This window comes from Zootoca vivipara, chromosome 3 (genome assembly GCF_965207765.1).
Source record: "Zootoca vivipara chromosome 3, rZooViv2.hap1.1, whole genome shotgun sequence".
NCBI lineage: Eukaryota > Metazoa > Chordata > Lepidosauria > Squamata > Lacertidae > Zootoca > Zootoca vivipara.
In genome coordinates this window covers 48,916,820-48,938,575 of record NC_142586.1, presented here as the reverse complement: position 1 = coordinate 48,938,575, position 21,756 = coordinate 48,916,820, and the positions used below count along the sequence as shown (strand labels likewise).

Below are 21,756 nucleotides of genomic sequence, written 5' to 3'. Positions count from 1 at the left end.
CTGACCCCACTGGCGCCAGGGGAGGGGTTACAGCGCGGCCCTTTACCGGCCTGAAGGGTCCGTCTGTTGGACAGGCGGGCGAAGGAGCCGCCCCTTCCCAGCAGGCGGGCTCTACGGGACAGGGAGGGGAGAGGCTGAGATGGGACTCTGGCCGGCCCCGCACACCGCCGAGCGCCCGCGCCATGGCTCGCAACTTTGAGCTCCTCTTTGACTCCCTGGGACACTTCGGCAGGTAACAGGCTGGAGCGCCGAGAGGGAGGCAGCAGCGGCAGAGGAGGAGTGGGGTTGGAGAGTTGGAGGCGCTGTGGGTCTCGGGTCTGGCCCTCTGATCCCTGCCGGCCCCCCCTCCTCTCTTGGGCAGGGGCGAGGGTGGGGGTGGCGAGGCGCGGGAGAAGCGGAGAGGCTATTTGACTCGGGCGCCCGCCAGGGGCACGGGAGGGAGACACGTGTCCACCGCGGGGGAGCGAAGGTTGGCCACTTCCAGTGAAGACTTGTTGCTAGTTTTGACTCTCGCCCTCCCTCCAAGAAGCGGGAAGCAGAGAGAGCGCTTCTCTTCTCTCGCTCGCGGCTTATCCTCGCACAACAACCTCGCGAAGTAGGCTAGGCTGAGAGATGGTGGCTGTCCCCAAGGTCACCCAGTGAGCTTCAGGGATGAATGGGGTTTTTAACCCCGGGGTCTTCCCAGCTCGATTCACTACAACACGTTACTGCAGCGTTTGGGGGCTTAGTGGCTAATAAAAGCCCTTGTTTTAAGATACCGGTGTAGGTACCCTTAAGGGAGTATATGTACTGTATATGAGGTGAGAGATCTTTTGGGCAAACGACTAAAAAGAGGAAGTTCCCTAAATTATGGAAATTTCCCCCTTCATCCCAGAGGTCTGGTAGTGGTTATTCTGCACATGCTCCAAAAGGAACTCTTCCAGTCATTTATGCAATTGTGTGGCATGAGCTCTGTGAGTAGGGTCCAAGTGAGCCTTGGCTCCCGTTCCCACATGGGGATGGAATATGCTGTTTGAAGGGGTTGTGGAGGTTTCTCCCCTGCCCTGTGTGTGCAAAACGCATTGGGAGCTGTTTATAGCAGGGGTCTATATAAGGAAGGGCCTGGCAAACCTGTGTTGGGGTTCTTTGAGTATGCTCTCACCTCTAGGAATTTATCTCTACACTTAGGCAGGAAGAACCAGCTGCACAAATATAAGATGGGGGGCACTTGGCTTGCCAGCTGTTAGCATCTGTCTGTCTCAAGTGCACCTCTGGGGATGAAGTCAAACTGCTGGAGAATCACAGGGCCCACAGTGACTGCACAGACTGGTAACTGCTACCTCCCACATTGTTTAGGCTGTTTTAGTAGCACCAAAGTAAACTCATTGGGGCGCAAGCCTGGGCAGTGTGTATGGAGGTCCTGGGCTGCTCAGATGACAAGTCCTTACTCTGCCTCGCTGATGTGGTCCAAAGGAGAGCAGAGCAAAACATTTGGCACCAGCTTGGCTGCAGGAGGAGTACAAGGCACAATCCAACCATCTTAGGGACTCTACTCCAGTTTACTCCTTAGCCTTTTCTTCTCCTGAATATGTCCTGCAAGGCAGGTTGCCAGTAGTACACGTGAAAAGGATCTTGGTGTCTTAGTAGACCGCAAGCTTAACATGAGTCAACAGTGTGATGCAGCAGCAAAAAAACAAACTAATAAAAAACCCTAATGCTATTCTAGGCTACATCAACAGATGTATAGTGTTCTGATCAAGGGACGTAACAGTCCTGTTCTATTCTGCTTTTGTTAGACCACACCTGGAGTACTGTGTCCAGTTCTGGGTGCCACAATTTAAGGATGTTGACAAGCTAGAACATGTGCAGAGGAGGAGGACCAATATGATGAAAGGTTATGAGGAATGGTTGAGGGTGTTGAGTATGTTTAGCCTGGAAAAGAGGAGTTATGATAGCCATTGTCAAATATTTAAAAGGTTATCACATGGAGGACGGAACAAGCTTGTTTTCTTCTGCTCCAGAGGCTAGGATCCGAACCAATGGCTTCTAGTTACTAGAAAGGAGATTCTCTCTAAACATCAGGAATAACTTTCTGACAGTAAGAGCTGTTTGACAGTGGAGCAGTCTCCCCCGAGAGGCGGTGGACTCTCATTCCTTGGAGGCCTTTAAGCAGAGTTTCAGTAGCCACCTGTCATATATATATTTTAGATGAGATTCCTGCATTACATGGGTTCCCTTTGAACTCTACAGTTCTATGATTCTAGCACCTGTAGGTTAAGTTCCTATTAAGTTTTTTTCCCTCTCTACAGAGTTTTTGCTTTTAGAGAGAGAAATCTGGTGTACAGCTTTCTTGGTAGTTTATTTATTTAAGCACATATTGTTGTAGTCTGGCCAGCTTAGTCACTGTGAATGAGTAATCCAGGGTTTTATTAAAAAAGAATGTTGGTTTTTCCTGAATGGGCCATCTAGCATTGGGGAATAGGGCTCAGCGGGGAGGGGTGTGTGAGAGAGGAACAGCCAGTATTTTGGAGTTAGTCAATGGGCACATTAGTGGCTTAAAACACCATGTAAACAGCAGAGGGGATTGGGATGTCTGTGCATTTATCTGTTTGGTTTCCCTACACCTGTATGCACACCCAGCTCCTATTCATGAAGCTGTCATCTGTGCATGCACAATGACTCTCTCAAATGAGAAGTTTTTCTTTTGGATTGTAGCTGGTTTGAGGTAAAATGCATCACATGGCAAGAAGCCACGGGATCGCTTTGTATATGGATTCAAAGTGAATCCATATATGGTGAAGTGTATATGGATTCAAAAACCAGTGGTGGATGTGCGCACTGGATCCAGATTAAGCAGTGATATGTACACAGCAAGAGACAGTGAGTTAGTGTAAACTAGGTGCAGCATTGGGAGGGGGTGCAAGTGTTTCTATCTGAATATCTACTCCCTGTTGTTCTTACTTCCAGTAGGGTTTATATCAAACTAAGCCAGCAAGTAAATAAATAAATATTATCCAAAGGAAACAAGATCTTGTAACACTGCATCTGGAATTTCACTTCTCAAAGCGATTTAAAAGCACTTTCTCCCTTGTTGTGTGTAGAGATGTCGAGGTACTCTGTTCTTCTGCCCCCAGCACAGGTGTAATAAATTGTAATAATAATTTATTATTTATAAGCTGTTCATCTGACTGAAAAAACACTATGTAAAATCGCATAGAAAAGTTTTGTGCTCTACAGCTCTATCTGGTGTTGCATGTTTATAACGCATTTAAAACTCTGTTTTTTGACTAATGTAGCTACCGGTAGCTGAGTCCACAGTATTATCGCAGAATGATGTGTTATGCATAACTACAAGGGTGGTTCAAGCTGAGTACAGTTAGATTTTGAGGACTCGATCAGGTCCTGAAGCAGCATTCTTTTTCCCCTTTTTTTCTTTTATAGAAGAAATTACAAAAATTGCAAGAAAAAAACAATAAATAATAAATACATAATAGAAATCAATTTTCATCTCTTCAGACACCACCACCACCCATCCCACCACCCACCCTATTGTGCTTTCCAGCCAATCTTATATTATGCATTTTTTTTGTTCTTTGCTCATATATATACCTATATCCTTACTATACATTTTGATATTCATTTGTTTGAACCTTCATAAATCTACTGAGAGGTCGGCATTCTCTATAAAACTTGCTATATATGGTAATCCTTGAACTCTTTCCCATCTTTATCCTTTTTATGTTTATTTATTCCTTTAATATCTGCTGCTTTTGTTGCCAAATTATAATATGGTATTTTTATTTGCCAATCTTCTTTACTGGGTATTCTATCACTCTTCCAATTTTTCGCTATGAGAAGTCTGGCTGCTGTTGTCGCATACATTAAATACATCTATCTTTCGCTGGAATTTTCTCATCCAGCATTCCCAATAAAAACAATTTTGGCTTTTTCTTAAAGGAGTATTTGAGCATCTTTTTCAATTCTTTGTAAATCATTTCCCAATATTTCTTAATTGCTTTACAATACCACCAAATATGCATATATGTACCAATTTCATTGTGGCACCCCCAGCATACATTGTTGCTTCCCTTATACATTTTCGCTATTTTTCCCCGGTGTTAAATGCCATCTATATTGCATTTTCAACAGATTTCCCTTTAAATCATAATTGGGTGTAAACTTCATATCTCTCCTCCACAAATTTCCCCATTTATCTAACATGATCGTTTCCCCTAGATCCTGTCCCCATCTTATCATTGGTTTTTTTTTTGTTCCTCCTTGGTTTCCCATTCCAATAATAAATCATAGAGGTTTTTTATATATTTGTCATTGCCCCTTAATAATATTTTATCTAATTTAGAAATTTCTTTATTAAAGAAATCTTTGGTTAATTTGAAAATTTTGCAGCCAACTGCTCAAATAGGTTTTAATTACATTATACTCCTTTAAATTTAATTTCCCATCTATCTCTACTAATAAATTTTTATGTTGTTGTTGTTGTTGTTTAGTCGTTTAGTCGTGTCCGACTCTTCGTGACCCCATGGATGGCCAATTTGTTCCCATATTCCGCCTTCTCACAGCAACAATTTCCAGGGGTGATATCCATCCCGGTATTTTGGGTTCTAATATGCCACGGTATTTCCTCCATATTTTATAAAGGGATTTCCTTATAATATTATTCATAAAATATTATTCATAAAAATATTTTGGGTTTTTAAATTTTCTTCCATTAAATACCAATGCCATCCGAAGCCCAGACCCGCCCCTTCTAAATCTAATACTTCATCATTTTTTAATTCCATCCACTCCTTCAACCAATTCAGACCTGCCGTGTCATGGATTTAGAGGTTTAGAGTTGAAGCAGCATTCTTAAGAACTACCTCTTATAGAAACTGTGACAGCTTTATAGCTGCTTTGAGTATGTTTTTTATGAATCTTCAGTCATTTGTTTTTTCAGGTTAGTAAGTATCTTTGACCCTTCATAGGCAAGCAAATGTTTGCTAACAAGGCACTTTGTACCCCTCTTGGAATGTTAAGCTTGTTGCTTCTCAGATTTACCTGTTAAAACTATGAAGCTAAAACCTGCAATTCTCCCCACCCCATTCTTGTTTACCGAACAGCATAAATATTCACGAGTGTTACTCCGATAGCAGAATTTTATATAAGGTTTGGAATTTCATATAACCAACTGTTCCAGGAGCAGAAGGGAACCATTGCTTCACCTACCACTTTCTGTGTTGGTTATCCTCACCAGCAAATGATGAACCAATGAATGTTTTGCTATTAATATAACTTTTTAAAAAGTTAACAATATGTTATTTCCTTTTTAGGATCATTAGGGTAGGTAGGAGATTAAAAGGGTATTTACACAACTTTCAACCTCCTTTCAACCTCCTTGTCCTTAAAAATTTCAACCTCCTTGTCCTTAAAAATGGGCTGGGAATTGGTCAATATGTTCCATTTAAGTCATCATCTATTTATTTTCTGCAGTGGTGAAAGTTGTGCTTTGTATAGTATACATGGAAAATCAAGTATAGTAAATTATAATAATAAAGAGGAAGGATTAATATACATCATTGTGGGCATTTTTTTCTACAAGTAACTGGGCAAATAATTGGCCAATTATGCATGCGTAATTGGCATTGAATTGGACCTTATCTCTGGATTGGAGTCCGGTGATGAATAACAAGACAGTTATTGAAATGAATTCTTGACAGGGCATTCAAGGGCTAATGCTGAACACTAGAGCCATTATAAGAGAGAAACGTTTGTATAGCCTGGAAAGACACTTGGGGACTGCTTGTACAAAACCTGCTGCTTGTCTGTTCTGTTGCTCTTCCCCTCCACTAATACTTCTGCTGCCACTTCCCCCCTTTTCTGTGCCCCAATGGACTACTTTGGGTACCTCCATCCTAGCCCAACACCTGAAGCGACAATACAGTAGTGTGCTCAGGGCCACTATTGCCTTGCACTGCGTTTTATTACAACCAACACCATGGCAACTTCTTGTTGGCTAAAAGGTCACAGTGCAACATTATGTTGGTAGCAAGTACATAAAGCCTGGAGGTAACTGGTGATTTGATGCACATTACCAGTGTGGGTTACATGTTATTCATTTGCTTGACTATAAAGTAATGGGCAATCTGTGGGCCGCCAGATGATGTTGTTCTACAACTTCCATAAGCCAATGGCCAGTGAAGATTGGAGCTATTGTTGGCATCCATCTGTCTCAAGAGACAATGGAGTGCACCTCTGGGGGTGGAGTCAAATCGCTGCATAAGCAGCACCAAAGCAAGGGTGCCAACTGGAATAAAATATTGGGGAGCTGAGCATAGGGTGGGGACCAAAGATGGACAAACTATCCCAGAAGGAGCATGATGTGCTCCTACCAAAGGTACTGCCCCTCCTCTGACACTCCACACACCGAATCCAGCAATACCTGGAGCATCACTGGTTTCTCACACCTGCTGTTGACTTTTATTGGCTGGACTGTATGTTTTTAGAAGCTCTTTCCTCTATGGACATCCTCCTTTCTGTTTGCAATAGAAACATCAGGGGTAAAAAGCAGCAAAGGGGTGAAATGGAAAAGGGTATGAAAGAAAGATGAGCAAAAGCACAACATCCCTTCAACACCATGCCCTCAGCCCTACTGCTGCAGTTAGGTTTAAAAAGAGGAGAACCCCAAGCAGGGAATTCAAAGATGTGATTAATTTCACCTCTGGTTCCAAGTAACTATCTTGGTGGTTCCTTGTACCTTTCTTAGAGCAAGGCTTGTAAATTAAATCTCTGCACATTTTTCTTTTAGTTGCAGGAGGGCACACCTTGCTTATAAGCCAAAGAAGACAGCCTTGGGACTCGCACAGTTGTTCATAATTTCATGGGTGGGCAACTGCTTGAATTATTAAAATATTTTGTTCGATGCGCAAGTGAAGTCTTGTCTCAGTAATGCTGCAAAGTGCACCTGTACAAAAGCACCACAATGCCTTGGGCAAATTCTGTTCTGTGACTGACTGGTAAATAATCCAGACATTATGTGCAGAATTTTGATCAGTTCCAGCAAACCCTGAGGGGCAGTCTGTTAAAAGCAAGAAAACCTGAACGCATGTAGAGATGTTGTTCATGGTATATTAACGTATCCTGCTAACTGTCTTAAGTTGCTCTAGGGTTCAGTGTGTTCTAGATTTCACAGGTATTTGAGAAGCCCAACAACCTGCGGAAAAAAGAAGAATTCAAGTGCAAATACAGAAATAGGCCTAATGTATACAATATTCGGACATATGATTTTATGATTATTTTATTGAACACTGGTTTTGCTTCATAACTTGCATAAATATACAAACTGATGAACTAAATCCCATCAAACATGCATCATAATTGATGGATGGAAGAACTATGCCTTTGAAGATTAGAAATTAATAAAAAGAAGGCATATCTAGTAATGAGATCCAGTAATTTGCTCCTCTGTACCTGTTATTGGAAGGTTGTGTGTGTGTGTGTGTGTGTGTGTGTGTGTTTTGTTTTGTTTTGTTTTGTTTTAAGGATTTAAGATAGGGAAAGGCAGAATTGGGTTTTAATGGACAGAAGCAGATTGTTCTTGTTTGGGAAAAGTCTCACCAGGACGTTAAAGTGGGATACGAAGGGCTAACTGAACATACAAGGGACTAATCTATGTATGTAAGGTGCCCCAATCCCCCCCCCTTTTTTAGGAAGAGCAGCACTGGGAATGCAGGAAGCTGGAGGGGGAGAAGGAGTGGGGTTGCTTCCTTCACCCTGTATGTCAGCCTGCAATGGCTTTGCTCTAAATCAGAACCTCTGTCCGCTTAACCTAAACATTTTCCCCCCTTCTGTGGGGTTCAGAATGTATTTGTGAGGTCAAGAGGCATCTTCAGTGCTGACAGATTCATTGTAACTCTAGCAGGTGGCCTCTGTTCAAGTGACTGCCTAAGGCTTTATTTGCGACCCAGGGAATCCTTATGGGTCTATTCCAAAAACGAAAAATACAGGTAACAAAAAAGGGATAATTAGGCCTTGACTGACTGATCAGTTATGACATATTTGTAGGATATCTGACATGCTTTTACTAAGCTTAGTTTCAGTGTTTGCCTACACAGACACTCATGTGCTCACACATACGTGCCCAAAAAGAGACCACCCATACACAAGGGGGTGATATTGACAGACCCAGGATAACCCCAAGGTTTCCAGAGGTACAAAAAATACCTCTAAACTACAGGAAGTCCCACAAAATAACCCGAAGCGCTTTGCCACGGAATGCTGACTGACACAAGAGAGGGGGAAATCTGAAAATGAAATGGGAGTGGAATGAGGTGACTGGTAAAGGAGGATGGAGGAAGGGAGATTTTGATATTTAAAAATGGTACCGTAGCTACAAAAAGAAAAAAGATAAATTCTGTATTTGGATAAGCTGTTTTAAATGTACTCAAGGACGGAAGTGAGAGCTTGCCCATAGGAATCGCTGCAGAAATGCAGTATTTTTCATGTAGCTGGAATTGAGTACAAATGTGTCCAACCCCACTGTAAAATGCCAGAATGGAGTGGAGTGTACCCAAAACAGCCCAATGAGGCTTGAGCGTGCTCAGTGGGCACAGCATTCATTAAGTACTTTGAAGAGAGGAAAGAATGAAGTGGCGCTCCACTCTGCAACATTCTTGCAGATCCCACTTGAGATTATGTAAGGCACTAAATTCCCAGTGAATTGTGTGCCTTTTAGTGACATTTTAAGCTCTTACTTGCTGTGTTTGGCCTCAGAAAACGTCCTTATATATGAGGAGCAACATAATGGAGTTTGTTGACATTTGCTTTTGTTTTTTTGCTTTGCACTAAGCACACTATTCTATGACTTTCATGGCTTCGTGTATTTTGAGGATTACGGTAATTTATTCATATGGTACAGGAACCAGCTCAGTGCTGGGGAAGCATTTTTTTAAAGCTTTCCTTTCTGGGCAACCTTCTGGGGGCCACGTGCTGGTAATGAATGGGGTCAGAGGCAAAGGGGTCAGAGTGACGAATGCACATCTTATCTTTGTTTCAGTAGGCTAGTTTCTACATGCACTCACACACCCCTCTCTATCCTCCACCCAGAGAAGCCAAAGGCGTGATCAGGGCTCAAGGACACATTCTAGCCAGGCAAAAGCATTCAAGGAGCAGGATGGGAGAAGGGGTGTAGCCTAGACAGAGTTCTGATGGCCAAACAGGGAGAGAGGGAGGGTTGCATTCAATCCCTGAGCCAAAGTTTGCCCACTCCTGTCCTAACGGGATGTTAAATACTGGAGCACCGCAGATCCATTCCACAAATGATTGCTGTACACAGTCAACTCAAATAGGTTTGTTGTTGACACACTTCTTTACACATTTCTGAAAGCACATCAGGAAGGGACTGGAATTGTCCTTCCATGACACCCAGCAGTGCACAAAGCAGCAAGTGTTGCAGAAAGTTTGGGCTGTGTAGCCTTGCAAACTTTCCATACATTTCTGGCAGTTCTGTAACCCAAAAGAAGAAATGTCCAGCTATTTATACTTGGTTGTTGGCTTGTGGAAAGAAGTGCCTTCTTCTTAAAGTTGTTCAACGCAGTAGGTATCACTGGTGGCATTATTACTGGGACTCTCCTCCCCCTGAACACACCCCTCAGGTGCATGCTGCCCAACAGTTGCCTTTTTGTCTGTGAATAAGCAGTTTCCTAGTGAAGGTATTTGGAAGGACAGGAAAAGTACCAAAATAATGTTGGTGCCATAAATCCTGTGGGATGCTCTGAGGTTTCCAGATTAGAAGGGGAAATGCAACATCTTGCTATGGGATTTTTGCGCTTCTCCTTCTCTTGCCCCATATACTTTAGTCTGTAATGGTTTTATTGATCGATAGGCATTTTTATTGGGGTTTTTTTTGCTGTTATTTCTGAAATACATTCAATAACCTGTTGTTCATTTATTTTGGGAGATCCAGCCACAGGTTAGAGCCTAAGATAAGCTAACTTGAGGAAGGTCATGGAAGGAAATTTTCCTGTTCTCATCCCCACCCCCACCTCATAAAGCCTCTCTGGAGAGTTTGAGGCCTCCAGAACAATGTGGGATGAGGTTGCTTCTGGGAGGCCCCATAGGCACTGTGGCTAACTTCTGGATTTGAGGATAGGTCAGAAGGGTCTTTCCAGTTCCTTCCTACCACTCCTCCAGCCATTGCTTCTCTGAATCTTTGTTTCAGCTGTGACACTGGGTGGCGGTGATAAATGAAGACTTCCCTCAGTACTCCTTCACATACAACCATTTCTTTGAGTTTAAAAATGTGACACTTTTTATAACATCAGGATATAATTTCAAATGGTAAATATAATGATAATGAATTGTTTGTTTTCCTTTTCAGATATCAGGCATGGGTTTATTTTGCATCTGTTTTTCAATCTATTTCTTGTGGCATCCACTACTTGGCTTCTGTCTTCTTGGCTGTTACACCAAAGTTCATATGCAGTGTCCCTGGAAACCTGAGTAGTGTTCTGATTTATAATTCATCTACTTCAAGAATAGAGGATGCCTGGGCACTTTGGACATCAACACAACACTACATCTTGGTCCAGCTGGAAAATGGAGATGTTTGGGAACTTAATCAGTGCAGCAGGTCCAAACGAGAGGACACTTCAAATTTTACTTACGAATACAGTGGTAACAAGACGGATGTTCCATGCACTGATGGGTTCATCTATGACCAGACCAAATGGCAGAGCACCATCGTGACAGAGTGGGATTTGGTCTGTCAGCGGGAATGGCTTGCAAAACTCACCCAGCCCACATTCATGTTGGGAGTCCTTTTTGGAGCTGTGATCTTTGGAGATATTGCTGACAGGTACAGTAGTACTGGACTTGCCTAAACTAGCTTGGTGACTTGGGTTCCAATCCCCATCCACCAAGAAAAGCCCCCCTGACATGGTTTGGTTTGTTAGATGCAACAGGGAGAGCGCAGAAGGATGCCATCAAAATATATCATTCTAGATTTCTCAAGCAAGTTTCTGCTTGCAGTAGAAAGCACAGAGCTGAGAGATGTGGAATACAATTCCTATTCAATCAAGTCAACAGTCAGAGGCTGAGCTTGAACAAGGCATGTTAACTGAGTGTTTTCAAGAGGAAATGTAGTTGACTTGCAAGCTCATGCAATGTTGGTGTCCTGTTCTCTTTCCACCCTTTCTGATCCCCCAGTCAAAAGACAAGAAAAGAAGTTACTCAGCTAGAGGCACATAGCTCCAGTGCATTTTTGGATCACTTTTATTAACTTGGGAGGGAGGCCCTGCTTCTGTGTTATCCATGGAAATGTATTTTGAGCATCCAAAATGGAAATGTAATCCTATTCATGTGTACTCAGAATTGCAGCCTAAGGGAACCTAAGATGTAGGTGGAATGCAGCTGTCACATAACCTGGAGAAATTACAGTAACTCAGTATCCTTGTTGAGGAAATGCAACACGCAGTATAATGCAGACATACTCCAGCCCCTCAGCATCACTGTAGGTGGACTTTAGACAGTCCTACAGAATGCTGAGAATGGGCAGCAAGCAATGAGGCTTGTATCATCATCATCATCATCTCATTTGTATGGCGCCTTTCCGTAGTTAAAACTCTGCTCAAGGCAACTTACAACATTGTGGGTTTTTGGTTTTTTTTTTACATAAATACAAACATAGCAAAAGTAGTCATAAACAATAAATAAAACACATAAAAAAGTACACAACCGAAATGAACAATTTACCTTCTGTCACTAAAATGAAACCATCAGCTCTACTTCATTTCCCCCCTTTCAGTGACAATGAACATTTGATTGCCCTGTTTCCCATTTTGTAGCCCCCACCGCACCCGAATCATGTTGGTGCTCAAATGTTTCAGTTGCAAACTTTCCAGAGCAATGCATAAAAATCGCCACCTATTAGTTTGGATTAATTTTTCTTCTAAAAAAGCATAGTCAGGCAAATGGCTTTTTGATATTTTTATTCTGTAAAAAATTGATTTTCATTTTTTGATTTGGTTTTTTAAAATTTTTAATAAACGTGTTGGAACCTACCTTGGAATTTAATTATTAATAAACAGGTGTAGTCAAACCTTAACGTGCAGCTTTTTGAATGTGAAAGCCATTGACTGCATCAGGCAGAGGGGTGTGCCATGTAGCTGTTCTATGCACCTTTCTTAGCATAGTCATGGAAAACAATACAGCACAGTATCCACATGTTGCTGATTTGGAAAAAAAAATACTGGCTGTTATCTTAAGGCAATGAAACAGATAGGGTCATTTTTGTTGACACTTAATAAAAACAGGCAGTGCTGTGTCTGTTTTGCAGACTACTATCATGCAACCTAGAAAGAGGTTCGCATCCTGTTATCGGTGAGCGTATTGTTATCTCTGTGAGACATTTGTTTTGTCTTCATTGTATTTGGCTTGTTGGTATAAGCCTCTTCTCTGCTGTTTACATACAGCATGCTCTCCTCATCCAGCAGCTTTACATCAGCGTTTCTCAACCGCGAGACGCTGGCTGGTGTGCCACGACGTGCGGCGACGAGAAGGGCGATTTGCATTGTCATGTGCCTGGCGGCCACCAATAATCAGCGCTAACCCGCCGGAAAGCAATATTTCTCCTCCTCTTTCCCAAAGCTCAGTGCAAACGAGCCTGGCGGCCGACAATACACAACACTGACCTGCCGGAAAGCAATATTTGGCAAGTGTTTCTTACAGTCATAATTATAATATAGGCCGGCACAGAGTTAAATTTTTTAACTTTTTTAATGGTGGTGTGCCTCGTGATTTTTTTCACGGAACAAGTGTGCCGTGGCCCAAAAAAGGTTGAGAAACACTGCTTTACATGACTTTTTGTCTGACGCTCTGTGTACCAAATAATTCAAAGATATTAAAGTTGCCATACATCTGGAATTTCTCGGACATATTCGGATTACTGCAGTCGGCAGCAGTGTCCTGGCAGAAATTGGCAGAACGTCTGGGGAAATCTGATGTATGGCAGCCCCCCCCCCCCCAAAAACCAACCCAACCACCATGCCAAAAAAGCTTTTCTATCCACAGATTTTCACTGTTTGAAATATTGTCAACCCTAAAGATATCCTTGAATTGAACAATATCTGCTAAGTATGTAGTCTGACTGTGAACTCAGAACACTTAAATTTCCAGCCAAAGTCAAACATTTTAAATAAATTCTTAAATTTAAGTAGGAGTTACATTAAGCATTCTCTCTTGCTGAGCTCAATACGACATAGAAGTGTGTAGCTTTGGCTGGCTGGAGGTGTGTGTGTGTGTAGAATTTATTTATTATTTTGCAAGGAAGGAATGTAGCCTATTGTGCAAAGGCAAGAGTCACATCTGTTGCTCCACCTACTTTTGCCTCTGGCCCCTGGAAGTTTGCTTACGACAGGATGTTGCCCTCATGCTCTATGCGGTTACTCCATCCAAAGATAAAGTAATAGCAGCTGCCCTTTAAAAAGCCATTAGCTAAAATGCAAACTCTGAAAATGAGCTTTGAAGCTCATTTTGAGTTGACGAAATGAAGATGACTTTGTTTTTACAGAAATATCAAGTATAAAAATCTAGTAAATAACAAGTATAAAATCTGCAGTAAGCCATAAGCTGCTAGATACAGCATTGGTGGGGCTTCCTTGTTTCTCTCTCATTATGGTAATGCAAGCCCCAGAGTTAGAAATGCTTTTCTGATGCAGTTTCTGCAATATTTATTTTTATGCTTGTTTTCTTACTGTGTTCCACAGGATGGGGAGACGGCCCGTCATGTGGTTCACCAGCACTGGCCAGTTTATATTTGGCATTGCAGTGGCATTCACATTTGACTACACAAGCTTTGTGATTGTCCGTTTCCTGCTTGCAATGGTAAGAACCCAAGTTGATTTTTCCAACAAAATAATTTCCTTGGCTGTTTTGAAGGCTCTTTATTATTAAACCTCCAAATGTGTATTCTAGCTGCAGTCTCTAAACCAGTTAAGCCAGAGCACTTGGATTGATCTCAGTACAATTTCAGTGACACTAAAATGCTTCTGGGAGCTTCTAAAGTGTCTTCCTCTAAAGAAGTTTCCCTGGCTGCCTCTGAGCATATTGCCTAACCTTGTTTTATATTGGCTGCCCTTTAATATATGTAGGCCCAATCCAGCCAAAGTGAAGCACTTTGAAATATCATTCATTTAAGGTGGAAGCATTACCGGTAAACATGTACCTCTCTCATTTGATCAGCAGATCTTAAATACTGAATGGTTTCTTATTTATATAGAGCCATATCCCATTTTTCTTTCAAAGAAGCAGGGAAGTGAACTTCGGTAATTTTATTTTTTCCCTTACAGAGCTTTATTGAGGTAAGCTAGGCTGAGAAAGAAAGTGATTGTCCCAAGACTGGTTAGACCTCATCCACACATCCATTTGATCCATGATTACTTCTGATTGCCCCTTGATTTCTAGGCATGGGTTTGAATTTTTTTTGGGGGGGGGCTGTCAGCAGAAAACCTGATTGACATTTGTTCCAATTCAGCAGTAAAGAGTGGGTTTTCCCAGGGAAAGCGGTGGGACAAAAGAAAAACCTCTCGGACTCAGGCCTAGTAATCATGGGACAAACAGAAGTGTGGATGAGCCCATAGTGAGTTTTCCATTGCTGAGGGGAAATCTGAACCCGGATCACCCTGATCCAATTCACACTGGCTCCCTTTTTGGCTGGATTATAGCCTACATTTATATCCGATACTATTGCTTCGTTTGTTCTTGGATCACCGCTTTCCTCTTTATTGCAGATCACGGACTTCTTGAATAGCTTGACCATCTATTTTAAATTCTTGTCGTAGAGGGAGACTAGACTGAAGCCATTTTCTTTCTCTGTTTTTCCCCCACCTCCCAGGTTTCAAGTGGCTATCTGGTTGTAGTGTTTGTGTATGTGACTGAATATATTGGCATAAAGGCTCGCACGTGGGCATCCATGCACGTCCATGCGTTTTTTGCACTGGGGATTATGGTTGTGGCTCTGGTAGGCTACTTGGCCCCGACCTGGTGGGTCTACCAGATATGCCTTTCCGTAACAACTCTCCCCTTTGTATTGTGCTGTTGGATGCTCCCAGAGACACCCTTCTGGCTGCTCACAGAGGGAAGATACGAAGAAGCACAAAAAGTAATTAATGTAATGGCAAGATGGAATAAAGTAAGCACTCCTTGTAAAATTTCTGAACTGTGTTCCGCCCAAGATGATCTAGTCAGTAGCAGAACGGGTGATAATGACATTTCTCCCGTGAAGAAGCACAACATCTTAGATCTGTTTCATAACTGGCACATTGCAAGAAGGACCATTACAGTCTGGCTGATTTGGTTCACTGGGAGTTTAGGATATTATGTGTTCTCCCTCAGTTCCGTGAACCTTGGAGGCAATGAATATTTAAATCTATTTCTCATAGGTAAATATTGTTTGATGTACCTTATTCTACTTGCAACAGAAATGCAACCAACTTTTTAAAAATAAATGTCTAGTGATTGTCGCCACCACCAGTGAACTTCCAAACTCGGGCCCTGTTCACACACACATGCAAATTATAATGTGAGGGCCATTTCACAGGCAGATGATTTTCAGGGTAATACTGTCATGTTTCAAGCAGGGCTGTGGTTATGGGAATGGGGACCTGGCCCTCTCAGAGATATTCCAGCTAAATGTTGAGCTTTCATCAAGTCTCTAGCCTTTTTACTTCTAGAGATGCAAATAAACATGTGCAAGATGTCAAACTTAAAACATGTTAGGCTGTAGTCTGCCTGTATGAATGTTCTGGCTGTTCTGCAAAGCTTCTCTGTCCCTTTAGGCCTCTCACTACAGTATTTCTCACTATGGGATTGGTTTCAAGTGGCTACTATTCACATGAATTATTTGGCTTTCACCCGAGGTTAGTCCACAGCAGTGGTGGCAGCATGGCCTATGGCCAGGGATTGTGTAGATTGCAGTTCAGCAATATCTGAACAGCTACAGTTTAGCCACTCCTGGTTTACACAATTGTGGTTTAGAAATGCTGGCCAAAAAATGAGAATCAAGGATGCATGCTTCTCCCACTGTACACATTACCTGGTGTGTGATGAGGATGCAGGTGCATACTAAGATTACCTGCTGAAAATTGCATGATCAGATGCTTGGAGTGAGATGCTTCTGTGCTGTGCAGCAATAATATAGAACCAAGTGCAGGGCTCCCAGTGCTGAATCCAGAGAACATTTTTTTCTCCTTATTTTGGCAGCCCCAATGTCTGACCAGGAGCCATTGTTACAACAGCACCAAAACTGTGGAAGAGCTGCTATGCAATGCAGAAGTACCATGCAAGGGTTTCCTTCAGGCCTGGCAGGGTACAGGTCTGCCTTCAGCCTAGCAGCAGATGACTTAGTGGGGTGGAGATGCTTACCCGATCTCTTGGCAGGTGAATTGCAGCTGCTTACTGGGTGGGAAAGAGCTGACATGGCAGGGAGGGCAGCACAATGCAAACGCAGCAGCAGGAGCACCAGGTTGGCTCTGCCTTTGCATTGACCATGCTGCCCTCCCCACCACCTCACCTCTCTTAAGCAGCAGGGACTCACCTGCCAAGAGGTCAGGTCAGTGTCTCTGCCCCACCATGCCACCTGCTACTGCTATAGCCACTATGAGAGTATCCTAATAGTCCTCTGGCAATTTAATGCTGTTGCAGACATTTATGCAGGCAGACAGGAAGTAGCACTTGGAACCAGAAGGGTTGTGGGAACAGAGGTGGCCAGCCCTCCCTCACCTGCCTTGCCTAGAAAGGCTGCTGTAGCTGTATGCAGCACAAGTGCCTCTGTGCCACAGCATCCGAAGCTGTGGGTGGGGCTGGGCTGTTCTTTCTCACAAACTAGCATCAGCTGACATTTTTGAGGATGTGCATAAGATAAGGTGCTAGTATTCCACCTTATACTACCTTTTGTTTAGCAGCAGTGTATTGCCAGTGGATCGATACTCTTACAAAAGTGATTTTTTTCTGTAATCGTGCAGACATTTACCAGCTGCTGACCACTTAAGGCATGGTTTAGCCAAACTAGAGCCATGCTGCTGATTTCAGCGGGAGATTAAAACTTAAAACATACGCTTTTATCAATTACATTTCATAGTATTTCAGTTTGATGGGATTGTGCCCATTATTCAATATATTTAGTGTCAGGATGTTAATCATATGAGCTCCAGTTAACTGGCAATCCTAAGGGCCTTTTCACCTTATGCATGCCTGTGTCACAATACGTCTTTGAAGTGCCACAGAGCAAAGAATTCTTTTTTTATTTCGTCTTTTTGACATAGTACTACAGCAGCCATTTTAGGTATCCTTTTGACACCTGGGGGAAGTTGTTTTGTAACAGCCTTTGTTTCTGCAGATCATTTCCCCCAAGTGGCAAGTGTATTTCATATTCAGTACCTCGCAGTATTCTCGGCACCCTGTTGCCATCGCCATATTGCAAATTGGGAGGGCTGAGGTATAAGGGGAGGGGCAGGCTAAGGCCACATTGGAGAGAAAATAAAAATCATGAGAAGCAGCAGTCCAGCCGTGTCTTTACATATCTAACACATTTTTAAAATGTGAATTATCTAATGTTAGGTGCTGTGGAGCTTCCTGCCTATGTCCTCGCTTGCATAGGAATGGACAAACTGGGACGAAGGAACACATTGATCCCATTCCTCATCTCCAGTGCAGTGATCTGTGCTCTAGTAATGTTGATACCTCAGGTGAGTCACTCACACCTGCATCAGATCTATATAAACATGCTGTGAGTCTTGTACTAATGTACCATCCTTAGCAAGGCAAGAGGGTCTATTCAGGGCATGTGTTGTTTCTTGTCAGTTTCAGCCATAACTGCATTATATAGTTAAAGCAGTTTCACATCGTTTTAAATAGTCCTGGCTTTCCTTAAAGAATCCTGGGAACGGTGGTTTTTAAAGATGCTGAAGATTGTTGGGAGTCGCCTGTCCCACTCACAAGAGCTACAGCTCTCAGAGTGGTTTAATAGTCCATTCCTCTTCCGAGGGATTGTAGCTTTGTTAGGGAAAACAGGTTCGTCTAACATCCTTAACAAACTTCGGTCCCCATGATTGTTGAAAGTCTCATGGTACTTGTTTAAATGTATAGTACAGATGGAGTCTAAGGGCAGGGTTCACCTAATGAACCCCACCAGCAGAAGCCTAGTGCAGGGGTTTCTGCCTGTGCAACAGGGTTTCCCCACTCTCCTCCTGCTGTGCACTCCCCAAAATTGGCTCTTGGGGATTGAGAAAACTCCCAGGATAGTAGAGGATAAGAAAATGGGATATCATTCTATCTGGCAAGCAGATACATGTGCACAGATGGAACATCTGTAACAATGTGACTTTGAATTCCACCCAAGGTTTTTGAATTGCTGCCAGTACATATCCAGCTTGAATCACTGCATCAGTATGCTATGGAAGAATATTGCCCCAGTTCCACTCCCGTTCCATCTCCTCTTGGCAAGTTTTGGGCTACATGAGGCCACATTTGGCAACGTTGCAGCAATTATGGGACCTTGGGTTGGCACAGAGGGTTATTACTGAAACTAATTGTAGACCATAGCTGGTGCCATGGCTTAAAGAACTGGGCCATAAATTCCAGAAATACTGACAATATTCCATCTGTAAAACTGGTAACTTGCTGATCTAACAACCTTTTCCAAAATGTGACTGTTTACATGCTTAGATGGAACTTAAGAAAGGAAACTGCAGCCTTTGGGCCCACAATAGTAGTCAAAAAATACTGTCCAGTCATTATTACAGTAAGTGCAGAGATGGAATTAATTACTTGGTAAAGGAAACTAAACCATTGTCTGCTCTGAACTATTAAGGGTGCAGTAGGGGTTCCTGAATGTTTCCAAAATAGCAAGGCTTTTATGAACTGAGTTCTGCAATGTAAGTCAAAACGTGACCCTCAGTGAATTCATGCTCCCTATGCTGTTATAAAATTATGTTTCCTCTTAACAGGATTACAGTGTTCTAGTTATTGCAGCAAATATGGCTGGAAAGTTTGCAATAGGTGTTGCATTTGGTCTTATCTACCTGTATACGGCAGAGCTATATCCAACAGTTGCACGGTAAGGCAAAACTCTTTACCCCTTAAGAATTACAGTAGAATTGTATCCTGCAGCTTTGCTCTGTGAAAATGTATTTTGCTTATAACAGTATCAATTGAAATTGGACTTTTTGTTTACTGTTCAGGACCCTTGCAGTGGGCAGCGGGAGCATGATGTGCCGGGTAGGGAGCGTGGTAGCCCCTTTCTGTGTTTATCTGTCAAGTGTTTGGATCTTTATGCCACAGGTAAATGCCTTGTTTTAACAGCTTCATCAAACTTGACAATGCCAGTAATGTACTAGATGGCCAGGTGTGAGAACAGCCAGTAGTTGAGGCCTGGAACAAACAAATATCTGCACTGCAGCCCCTTTGAAAATGACTTGAGCATATCCACAATGGACTAGTTCACATATGATGCTAAGCCAATTTATGGCTAAGCTTGAAGATACAAGCATGTAGGTACTCAAAATTAAAACCATAGCCATTTCAGTCCTCCCTGTCATCCTGCTGCTGCCTCATCCAGAGCTAAACTATGGTTTGAATTACAACACTCCTCAATGGTGGGGCTCCCCTACTGATGGCAGAGCCAAGCAAAGCTGGGGGGGGCTCTATCCCACCCCCTCGAGTGCAACTTGTGGGGTTGGGTTGCTCTGCAACTTCATCTGTGTCATTGTTAACAATAGTAAAAAAAAACCTCGTTTTGCTTTTCATTGCGGTTAGCTTCTCTCGCTTACATGACCTGTTTTCTTTTAGCTGATTGTAGGAGTCATGGCCTTTCTGAGTGGAATGCTAACCCTGATGCTGCCAGAAACTCTTGGGAAGCCATTGACAAATACATGGGCAGAACTCATTGAGCATGTGGGAAAAGACAGTGGCTCAGAAAAGCACCTCCCAGCATCTCAGGATGGTGCAGCACGGGAGAAGATTGAGATGCTGAACAAAGAGGCACACTGCACTGATGGATAAGATTTTTTAAAAAGCTATTATGTGCTGTGTTGTGCTCCTTCGTTTGCAATATCCACTGGTTAGTACATGTTCCTTGTAATCTGTACACCCTCTTGCCCTCTTATCATGGAGGCAAGAATTAGAGCTTGTAGAACATATTTTGAAGCTGTTCTGAAGCACCTTGTTAACATATGAAGTGAGTAATGTTAATTCAAAGAAATATGTTTTTCTGATACTGATTTTAAAAGGCCACCTCTAGTTTCTTTCTCAGATTTCCTGCTGCATTCGTTGTCACTTCAAAATCCCCTGTCAATAACGTTTGAATTGCCAAGTGCAAGCACAACAAATCATGAATTGGTATTGTTACATTCTCGGACATTTAGACAATGTTTACACAGGAGGAAAACTCTCAAATAATTGTAGTGATTTCTTAATAAATGGAACTTGCCAATCTAGGTTTTCTAAGCTTTTGTCTCATTTCTTAGCAATGCCATCCCTTTAAAAAGAGAAGCCACCCCATGGCTTCTAATGGAGACAGTCAACATTTGTAAGTTGCATAGACAGCATGCATGCTCATGCAATGTTAAAGGAATTATGTGTGACTGAAACAAAATATTGGTAGCTGTCTGTAGCAAAATCAGGTTGCCTTAAAAATTGGAGTGCCATTTTTATTTCATTCCTTCCATTTATTTCAGTTGCAATCTTTAACTCTTTCAATCTTTAACAGGGATCTTCAGGGGGGGGGGGAAGAAGTGGCATGAAACTAAATGTGTGTACATGCCCTGTGACTTACTACAAACCTGAGGATAATCCAGTATACATTTTCACTCAGCTCATATAAGTGTCATCATCTTAAGTGTGCTGTAAGAATAAAATGTCTTTGTATGCCTGAAGGCCAGAAACATCTGTGAACAAAACTACAGAAGGATGTTGTATACAGAATATTGGCTCTTTGGGAGAAAATAACAGTTCTGGAGCCAATTGTCAGTGTGAAAATGGCATAAGGGAAAGAGTTAACTATTGTCCCAATCTGGAAAGGCCCTCCCTCATTGCTGCTTTTTTTATTAATAAAAAGGAATAGCTCTTAAGCTTGCAGGCTCTCACAATTAATTTCTGTTCCTGCTGGAAATGCAACTTTCCCAGCCTTTTTATCAAAGAAAACAGTTTGAGCGGAATCAGCTGCTACAATCTCAGCCTTTGGTTTCCACAATGATTCCCCTGTGGCTTCAGAGGGAAGGGCCTTGCCAAGCCCCCTTTGTCCTCCTCCTCCTCTACCTCCCCACTTTTAACTTTCTCCTGTGTTCAGATCTCCTTGGCCTCTCCCTTCCTCTGGCTCCCCAGCTGTGCCCTGTTGCTCTTTCCTTTCTTTGTAGTCTCATTTTCTCAGCAAAGCATCCTGGCACATCTGTCCCAAGTTTCAACAAGGCCACCTCCTGCCACTGCCTTCTGATCACCCATCCTAGAGGTATAGGCATCCACCTCACAAGGGCCTGTCAGTTCCCAGAGCCAGGCTTTCAGCTTGCTAGCAACTCCTTCACATTCTGAACCTCTAGCAGCTGCTTGCAAGCTTCTTGTTCATGGCTGTTTCACTGTGCAGGGAAGCAAGTGGCCTAAGGTAAAGTTAGCAAAGAAGCAGAAACCCTTGTGTGAAACCACTAAAGCTTGGCTGTGCAAAATGTATGCTACAACATATTTCTGAGGCAGCATTAAAGGAAACACTTATTTCCTTGAACAACAGCAGCAAAT

The 21,756-nt window shown here is 42.6% G+C and overlaps 1 protein-coding gene across 1 annotated transcript; it reads left to right on the top strand.

Moving 5' to 3' along the window:
* The first annotated feature begins 97 nt into the window (after window positions 1-97).
* SLC22A16 (solute carrier family 22 member 16) lies at window positions 98-20,465 on the top strand. Its single transcript, XM_035109069.3, has 8 exons — window positions 98-232; window positions 10,355-10,831; window positions 13,740-13,857; window positions 14,867-15,413; window positions 17,590-17,717; window positions 18,978-19,087; window positions 19,212-19,311; window positions 19,819-20,465. Exons 1-8 carry the CDS (start codon window positions 183-185, stop codon window positions 20,029-20,031), a joined length of 1,743 nt encoding a protein of 580 aa, XP_034964960.2. The 5' UTR covers window positions 98-182; the 3' UTR covers window positions 20,032-20,465.
* The last annotated feature ends 1,291 nt before the right edge of the window (window positions 20,466-21,756 follow it).